The sequence below is a fragment of the Eschrichtius robustus genome, chromosome 17 (assembly GCF_028021215.1).
Source record: "Eschrichtius robustus isolate mEscRob2 chromosome 17, mEscRob2.pri, whole genome shotgun sequence".
Taxonomy (NCBI): Eukaryota; Metazoa; Chordata; class Mammalia; order Artiodactyla; family Eschrichtiidae; genus Eschrichtius; species Eschrichtius robustus.
Window position 1 is genome coordinate 64,722,803 of NC_090840.1, and position 9,642 is coordinate 64,732,444.

Here is a 9,642-nt window from a genome sequence, read left to right on the forward strand (position 1 = left end):
TTATTTTCAGTTAAATGAAAGCAGTCATCTAAGTGATGTCGTGCTGTGAATCAAGACAGGGTTAACATTATAGAAGATTTTGGTTCCAATTTCATAAACCTATATCTTCAAATAAAATCCCAAATGCAAATAACACACCTCGATCACTTTGTAAGTTATTTTTCTGCATTGGTTCTTTCTCTCAATCTTTAGCTAAAACAAGATCTGGGACAGATTCCAGGCCAGAAGAAAAAATGCAAAATTCCATACTCCCCATTCTTTGATTATTTTGCCTAGAATTGAAGTGGATATGTGGCAGTTAGCCACGGGTGAACTCAAAATTTTCAGATTTACTCTCTTCATTAATCAAGTTGACCAAGTAATTTCTAAACTTTCGGTCAGCTTTGTACCTCCCTGTTAGTAGCCCAGTATGCCGTTCTCCTACCTCAGAGACTATAGACATAAAAAGCGTTCTTAAAAGTCATCTAGTCCTGCCAACCTATTTGACAGTGAGGAAGCTGAACCCAGGTTTCTTGGGGAGTTGCTCAAGGTCAAATGGCTTGGGTGAGGGGCAGAATTAGCACTCTAATTTAGGGACACTGACTCTTGGAAAACGAAGCTCTTGAATAAGTCCTCCGGAAACACTGCTTGCGAGTGATTTAGGATGGTCTCCAGGAGAAGAGGAAATGCAAAACGATGGGGACTTTTTGCCCTGACATTTGGCTTTTCGGTGGGAGGGGTCCTATGGCGGGAAAGTGTGCGGGAGGTGAGGGGAGTGCAAGAATATTTGAACTTCAGGCAGGGGACCTGAGTTCCGATGATAGTTCTGACACTAAAGAACCACGTGCCCTTAGTAAACGTACTTAACTTCTTTATAGGAAGGCAATCACTACAAACCTGCCCAATCATAGTCGCCCAATATACTTTGGTCGCTTTCTTCCCTCATTTGAGAATTATTAACATTAAAGGGAAAAATATAAGGTATATTACCTAGAACAGTGTCTAGGACATATTAAGGCTCAATATTTTCACTATTATTATACCGCGGATTTTTCAGATGCTGTGCCAGGTAACGTGCAAGAGGCAGTGTGTATTTCTTTTAACCTGGCCCATGACTGCGCATGTGCGCCTCTAATCGCGCACTTAGTCGTTTTCCCACTTGCGCGCAAGCTCCGCCCCCGAGGGCGTGCCCCTTAAAGCGCGGGCACCGGGTAAAGCGCGCTCTCGTTTGGGAGTGACGTAAACCAGGCCCACAGATGGGGGCGTTTGCTTCCGGGGCCAAGGGTTCTTCATTTCCGGGAGAAGCCTGTCTTGCCAATAGCGGGTTGTGTTGGGGGAAGTTCGCTGCTGCTTTCTGGTCCGGTGGCTCGCTCCGGGAAAGCCAGGCATGAAGATCACGAGGCAGAAACACGCCAAGAAGCATCTTGGCTTCTTCCGCAACAATTTTGGGGTCCGCGAGCCGTACCAGATCCTGCTGGACGGCACCTTCTGTCAGGCGGCTTTGCGGGGCCGCATCCAGCTGCGGGAGCAGCTGCCCCGCTACCTCATGGGGGAGACTCAGCTGTGCACCACCAGGTGGGCTTGGCTGGTCCGGGTGGAGGCGCGGGGGCCCCGCGGGTGCGGTAGCGGGGAGGCCGCTGCTCGCAGGCATCCATTGGGAGCCCTCGAGGGGCAAAGCGTGCCGCCCACGAGGAGTTGACAGTTCAGTGGGGCCGCTAAGGAGGGTGGGCGAGTATCTACCAAGTGGATAGACAGTATAAGGTCCGGCGAGTATCCATCTTATCCTGGAGGATAAGAACACGTGCTTTGCCGTTCGACCTGGTTTCCAGTATTGGGCCCGGTTCTACCAGCTTTGTGATTTCGGGCAAGTTACTTAACCTCTCTGAGCCTTGGATTACTCATTTGTAGAAAAAAGCTCGTAACTACTTACAAACTTGCTAGAAGTCGCACGAGGTATAGTATATGTAGAGCATTTATTGGTATCTCAGACCTATATCCTCTAAGTGATTGCTTGTTGTTTGCATATTTTTTCCCAGTTTAAGAATTTTTCAAGCTTCACAACTGCCCCATGATGTAATATCTTCGATTCCCAGAAAGATAAGTCAGGACTCGATGTTTCAAGAACTTTGTGCAAGGTCATTTGTTTATTCAACTGTGTTTATTGAGCACCAGCCATACGCCGAGCACTGCTCTAGCCAGAGGATAACTTGATGAACAGGATGATCTCCCAGACCGTATGGCCAGCAAAGTGTGTAAATCAACCTCTAATTGGTGTGTTTTGACCCCTAGTTTCCTCACTTCTTCAAAGTGTGGGAACACCTAAGATGGAATCTTGGGGGGTTGATTGGAGGAAGGATGGAATCAAGGAAGGTTCCACAGAGGAGATAACTTATGAGCCCAGTCACGGTTCAGTTCTGAGGGGAAGGACATTTTTTGAGTGAAAGAAAAGGGAAGTGACTTGTAGGGACCTCTTGAACAAAGGAGTGGAGTGGAGTTGTGAAATGCCAGGGAAAGAGATTAGAGCACAGCGTATATTTGGGAAATAAGCTGGGAAGAAGATAAGTTGAGGCTGCATAATGAAGAACTACTATTCATAAACTTAGTTTTGTTTTGTTTTTTCCTTTGTAGAATATTTCCTTTAAAAAGTGAACAGAGAAGATTTAAATGACCCATAATACCACACCAGTGACTTACCACTGTTAGCATGTGGTGTATCATCCAGTTCTTTACACACACACACACACACGAATGGGCTCTTACTCTGCATGTGATATTAATGGCCTGCATTTCTCACATAACACTACTCCATGAACAGCTTTCTATCTTCAGAACTTCATGTGGGTTTCATTCAAGCAGAGCCTCAAATGGGTCATAGATGCCCCCTAAGTTTTTTGTTTTTTTTTTTTAATCCTTCATGGGTTAGGTTTTTTTTTAAAGAGCTCCTGACTTATTTATTTATTTATTTTATTTTTTTGGCTGTGTTGGGTCTTCGTTTCTGTGCGAGGGCTTTCTCTAGTTGTGGCAAGCGGGGGCCACTCTTCATCGCGGTGCGCGGGCCTCTCACTATCGCGGCCTCTCTTGTTGCGGAGCACAAGCTCCAGACGCGCAGGCTCAGTAATTGTGGCTCACGGGCCTAGTTGCTCCGCGTCATGTGAGATCCTCCCAGACCAGGGCTCGAACCCGTGTCCCCTGCATTGGCAGGCAGATTCTCAACCACTGTGCCACCAGGGAAGCCCACCCCCTAAGTTTTGATCCCCATCTCCTTCAGAGCCACCAGACAAGTCCTCAGATGGTCTGTGCCCCAGAGTTGATTGCTTCTGGCTACAAGCCTTGTCCACTTACCCCTGTCTGCCATAGAAATACTAACATTTTTAATACAGGGCTGTAATATAAAGAAGGTTGAGAAGTACTGCATGAAATTATATTCTGCAGCATTTTTCCGCCTGGAGAATTTATTTTAACTTCTGGAATATTTCATACATACACAAAAATAGAATAGTATAACGAAATGTCTATCACCCAGTTTTTGCAATTATTGACATGGCCATTCTTTTTTTTTTTTCTTGGCTCCCTCGGGTGGGTCTTAGTTGCGGCACGTGGGATCTTTCGTTGAAGCGCGCAGGCTTCTCTCTAGTTGTGGCTCGTGGGCTTAGCTGCTCCGCGGCATGTGGGATCTTAGTTCCCTGACCAGGGATCGAACCTGCATCCCCTGCATTGTAAGTGATTCTTAACCACTGGACCGCCAGGGAAGTCCCGACATGGCCATTCTTATTCATTTAAGAATAAGTTACTGCTAGTTTATTTTAAAGCATATGATTGTCAATTCTTGGTGTGTATCAAGAGATAAATGCTATCAGACCTGATAAGTATCTTCTAGAAAAGATAACTGCAGCTATGTGAGGGGTAAGTTGGAGAAGCAAGAGAATGAAGACAGGCAAACCCGTTCTGTGGTTGTCTAGTCAAGAAACAATGGGAGCCTGAACCTAAGAGAGGAGAAGTGGAAACTTCCACAAGGAGACGTTACAGAGGTAGATACCAACAGCTGAGATAGGACTACCACTGATGGGGTAGGGGCAGGGGTAGGAGTGAGGAAGCAAAGGTTAAATAGGATTTCTGATTTCGAAACAGTATCTGAGAAGATAATAAATTCAAAAAGATAGCAAGTCCTGGAGAAGTCTGGAGGCAGGAAAGTAGTTTGATTTTAGACATCGTGAATTTGACGAAGAGCTGATGGCGGGCCATCCACAGGAAATATTCAATAAGTAGTTGGCAATTTAGGCCTGAAACTCAAAATGGAGTTCAAAATGGATGACTTTAGAAAGCAAAATCTCTTAAAAAAAGCAAAAACGAATGGTGTGATAAAGCCGGTGAGGCAAGGTAGAGTCAGGCAAGGGCTGGCTAGGGTTGAAGAAATCTTTGACTCAGTAGTTCTCATAATTTTTAAGTGGGACAGAGGAAGTACCTGGGGAGCTTATTAAGATGCTAATGTTTGACTCCACAAGAGGTTCAGATTTGGGGATGAGAAAGGAGCTAGAAATTAATATCACTGTGTCATTCCAATAGGGGTAGTTTATAGATGACACTTTGAAAAACATTGCCTGATATTAATATGAAAATGCAAAGTGAAAGAAAGTTGTGATTGTTTTTAAACACGCTGGTGACTTGAGAATGTTTACTTTTCTAAGCTGAAAATATTCTGAAGGTGCACCGATTTGCACTTGAAGAAGAAGCCTGTAGCACTGTGGTTGGTGCAAAGCATCTATCGTCAAACTACTTAGATTCACATTTCAACTCTACCTCTTGTTAGTTGTTTGAATTTGGGCCTGTTACTTGAAATCTCTCAGAATGAGGTGTTGTAAATAAGGATAATTTTACAGTAAGCTGCCCTCATACTGTATAGCACAGGGAACTCTACCTTATGCACTGTGCTAACCTAAATGGGAGGGAAGTCCAGAAGGGAGGGGATATCTGTATGTGTGTGGCTGATTCCTTTTGTTGTGCAGTGGGAGCTAACACAACATTGTAAAGCAACCATACTCCAAGAAAAATTAATAAAAATAAATAGAATAAAAGTAGAAAAAAAATAAATAAAGTAAGCTGCCCAACTTTGTAGGGCTGTTGTGAGATAAGCGAGAATTTATGTAAAGGCAGTTAGTATGCTGCCTGCACATCATAAATGCTCAGTACATGTTAACTTTTTATTATTTTCCTTCTACTTCGTGTATGCATTTTTCGGGTCTTTTAATAGTGAAATGCTTAATGTATGGTTTGTAGCTTAAAAAGAAGAATTGAGTATTTTTTTTTATAATTTATGTGAACAACAGATATGCGTCTATTATAATTGTGAGCTGCTAATAACTTTTTTTTTTTCAGGTGTGTGTTAAAAGAGTTGGAAACATTGGGAAAGGACTTATATGGGGCAAAGCTGATTGCACAAAAATGCCAGGTTCGAAACTGTCCCCATTTCAAGAATTCAGTGAGTGGATCAGAATGTCTGCTTTCCATGGTTGAAGATGGGAATCCTCACCATTATTTTGTGGCAACACAGGTGATACCACTTTTAAGACCAGAGTCAATCTTAATCATTTCTATTTATACTCCATATGGAGCTATTTATCATTAGAAAAAATTAGGTGGAAGTGGTTTAAGTGTTTCAACTTTTTAAAAAAATGCACACTTTCAAGTTAATTTGTAGTCAACAAAAGCAATTGTCATTTGAGAATTTGAGGAGAGAACCTTAAGCATAATGATTTTCTTCTAAAGTACTGAAGTTTCCTTTTGTAAAATAAAAGTTATTGACAGATGTGATGATATGTTTTAGGGCTCTTGAAGGGAAGGGAAGTAGAGCAAACATTTTACATTTTATGTTTATGCATGTTTTTTCATGTTCCCGTATTTCATATTATTTCTTGGAAAGTCGTGTTTCATATTGTTTGAGACTATACCACCAGTATGGAACTGTTTCAGGCTTTTAAAGACTGGGAAGCAGGGGAGGAGAGACTCTCGGGGTCGATATTAATGAATAAGCTTGCATACATACAGATTTCCTTAAATTTGCTTGTAGGATTATAAAATTACACAATTAGAAGCAGAGCTGAGTCTAGAACCTGAGTCAGCTAATTCCTACTTTATTTCTATTCTTTCAATCTCTGTGAGCATTCTTGACCCTTTCTGAAACATATCTCAGAGTAGAAATGAGGGACATCATCTAGTATATTTACCTTTGTATTAGTTTGTAATTCGGGGTCCTAGAAAATTTGTGGTCTTAGAATATTGATCAATATAAAATATTGATAAATCCAGTTCACATTGTTGCCACTTAACTGTGCTCAGTTTTTATGTTTTTCTTCCTTTCTTTTTTTTTTTTTTAAATATTTATTTATTTATTTATGGCTGTGTTGGGTCTTTGTTTCTGTGTGAGGGCCTTCTCTAGTTGTGGAAAGCGGGGGCCACTCTTCATCGCGGTGCGCAGACCTCTCACTATCGCGGCCTCTCTTGTTGCGGAGCACGGGCTCCAGACGCGCAGGCTCAGTAATTGTGGCTCATGGGCCCAGCTGCTCCGTGGCATGTGGGATCCTCCCAGACCAGGGCTCGAATCCGTGTCCCCTGCATTGGCAGGCAGACTCTCAACCACTGCGCCACCAGGGAAGCCCTCTTCCTTTCTTTATCATGAAATATACTCCCATTAGTAAGACATACTGATTTGAAAAGTAAAACCTGTGATCTCTTTAATTTTCAGTATAGCCCTCTTTAAGTTCTTAGAATCTCTTTAAGGCATCTGATTTAATTGATATATTTGAACTAAATAATTCTATTTTTGTTTTTAATAGGATCAGAATTTGTCTATGAAAGTAAAGAAAAAGCCTGGAATTCCTCTCATGTTCATTATTCAGAACACTATAGTCTTGGACAAACCTTCTCCAAAAACAATTGCATTTGCTAAAGCAGTAGAGTCAGGTCAGCTTGTCTCAGGGCAAGAGAAACAAAGTATCAAGCAACTCAAAGAGGAACAGGGTTTAGTAAAAGACCCTGAACAGAGAAGAAAAAAAAAGCGCAGGAAAATAAGTGGCCCTAATCCTCTTAGCTGTTTGAAGAAAAAGAAAAAAACACAGGATACAAACTCATCTGCCTCTGAAAAGAAAAGAAAAAGAAAAAGAATCCGAAACAGATCTACCTCAAAAGTACTTTCTGAAAAGCAGAATGCAGGATAATGAGTCCTTTGGATACTTTTAAAGACATGCAAATATGAAAATGAATTTCTTTTTGAAACTGTGGAAGTACTTTTGTTAAAAGACTAAACTTATTTTTGTAAATGAATATTGACCCACAAGCCTTTGTTTAAAATTATTTGTTTAAAAAAAAAAAAAAAACAGAGTGGATGGATTTAGGTGTGATCATGTTCACTTTTCTTAGAGAATTTGGAGGTTGTTTTTTAATGTAAACTGTTGTCTCTTTCTGTCTTACTGCTGTCCCCCACCCTCCAACATTATATGCAGATAGTTTAAAAAAATCGTATAGTACCAAAACACTTGTGACAAAAAAGAGATAATCCCTTTTTCACATTCACAGAGGAAACTTTCTCTTTCAACTCATGTAGTGGTTGTAGAATTTACCTGTATATTTCCAAATAATATGAATCTGCTGCTACCTTTGGATCTGCCCATTATTTATTGACTTCCTACTAGAAAGAGTAGAAATTTTGCTTACTTATTTTACTCCACCATTTTTCTAATATATTAATATTTCAATCTTTATACATCCCAAATTCAGTATTTTCATTTTGATGACTACAAACTCTGTTTACTACTAAACCAAGTAGCATGCTATGGTTGAATTTGGTTTTTATGTTACTTTTTTGTTATTCTAGAAGTTAATAATGGCCTCATTTTCTTCTAGCATCTGACTTGATCTTGCCATATTCTCCAGTAACTCTGGAAAGGATCTCATAATTTTCAATATAATATCGGGTCATTTCTTACCCCTGGAATACTTCTGGAGCCAGCCCTCTGTCCTCCAATGTGGAAAGGTTTTCTGCCAAGCATGTTGCTCAGCTATCACCCAGGCATTTCCTGTCCTTATCCAGAGAATCTACTTTGTCACTTCTGTAGCCTAGATTCTTCATTCTGCTCGTTCTTGATTTCCTCTTCTGCTGTGGTGGAGCGTAGAGTGTGTAGGAGGTACATTTTTTGAGGCTCAACCAGTGTGTCTAAACCTATATTTGTTGCACTGATAATCTAGCAAGATAAAGAATTCTTTGTTGAAAAATCATTTCTCTCAGTTTTTCTTGAGAACTTCTTAATTTTTTATAAGATCCTAGGGGGGAAAAAACATCCCTTTACTTTTTTTGAGTTCTGGAAGATGATTTTCTTTTAGATGTAAATGTTATCTTAAATGGCAAAAATTCCAAAATAATACTCTTTCAGGTTGGCTTTAAATGTTACTTTAAAAATGTCTAAAGGGTGGCTTACCTGGTGGCACAGTGGTTAAGAATCCACCTGCCAACGTAGGGGACACGGGTTCGATCCCTGGTGAGGGAAGATCCCACATGCTGCGGAGCAACTAAGCCCATGCACCACAACTACTGAGCCTGCGCTCTAGAGCTCGTGAGCAACACCTGCTGAGCCCACGTGCCACAACTACTGAAGCTTGCTCGCCTAGAGCTCATGCTCCGCAATGAGAGAAGCCACTGCAATGAGAAGCCCGCACACTGCAATGAAGAGTAGCCCCCCTCGCCGCAACTAGAGAAAGCCTGCACACAGCAACGAAGACCCAACGCAGCCAAAAATAAATAAAATAAAAATTTAAAAAAATGTCTAAAGGGTTAATTCAATTAGGAATTGAATAATCAAGCTTTGCTTTTTCGGCCCCCTCCCCAATTGTTTAATCATCCTTCAGGCGAAAATTAAAGTTTTTTCTTTTTAAACATCTTTATTGAAGTATAATTGCCTTACAATGGTGTGTTAGCTTCTGCTTTATAACAAAGTGAATCAGTTATACCTATACAATATGTTCCCATTCAAAATTAAAGTATTTTTGCACTGTAAGTTTGAAGTATAAAGTTGTCAGATTGATCAGTAGCTCCTGACTTTGAGCTGCCTGTGATACCTTCAAATAGTTGTTCTAATCTGTATCCTTAGAATATCATGATCATGTATGAAGTACTTCATGAATAAGTTCTTATTTAGGCTAAAATAAATAACTTTTCTTAAATATGAGAAAATTCAAATTTATTCCTATAGAAATGTCATTCTCAGTTGAATTCAGAGGTGCTTTTTTGGTGGAAAGTGGAATTTTAGCTTTACACCAGGAGGACCACAAAGGCTATATTACCTGTCAAGCCAGATGAGTGTTTTCTATTGTCATTTCATGATTCTGGTTTAAATTCTTAATGGTAGGAATACTTTTTTAAAAGGAAAGCAAAGGTACTGGAAAAAAGTGAATATAGTTCTGTAGTTCTTGTGAGGAGAAGTAACATTTGTCAATAATGACAAGAGTTAAGATTAGCAAATCAAATGTAGATGAAGTGATAAAGCAAATGAAATGTACACTGATGATACTTGTTTCAATATCCTCAAATGCACAAATTTTAGGTATTTTTAACAAGGTTTATGTTTATTCAGTGCCATCTGATTGCCTATTATTAGAGTCCAAACTGGAGAGCTG

The 9,642-nt window shown here is 40.4% G+C and overlaps 1 protein-coding gene across 1 annotated transcript; it reads left to right on the forward strand.

Annotated features, from left to right (window-relative positions):
* Window positions 1–1,286: 1,286 nt before the first annotated feature.
* Window positions 1,287–9,189, forward strand: UTP23 (UTP23 small subunit processome component). Its single transcript, XM_068526167.1, has 3 exons — window positions 1,287–1,554; window positions 5,353–5,527; window positions 6,810–9,189. Exons 1-3 carry the CDS (start codon window positions 1,367–1,369, stop codon window positions 7,188–7,190), a joined length of 744 nt encoding a protein of 247 aa, XP_068382268.1. The 5' UTR covers window positions 1,287–1,366; the 3' UTR covers window positions 7,191–9,189.
* Window positions 9,190–9,642: the final 453 nt, after the last annotated feature.

Coding starts and splice junctions, on each gene's coding strand:
- UTP23 (XM_068526167.1), top strand. CDS start 1,367: ATGAAGATCACGAGGCAGAAACACGCCAAGAAGCATCTTGGCTTCTTC. Junction 1,555..5,352: donor ACTCAGCTGTGCACCACCAG/GTGGGCTTGGCT, acceptor TTTTTTTTTCAG/GTGTGTGTTAAAAGAGTTGG. Junction 5,528..6,809: donor ATTATTTTGTGGCAACACAG/GTGATACCACTT, acceptor TGTTTTTAATAG/GATCAGAATTTGTCTATGAA.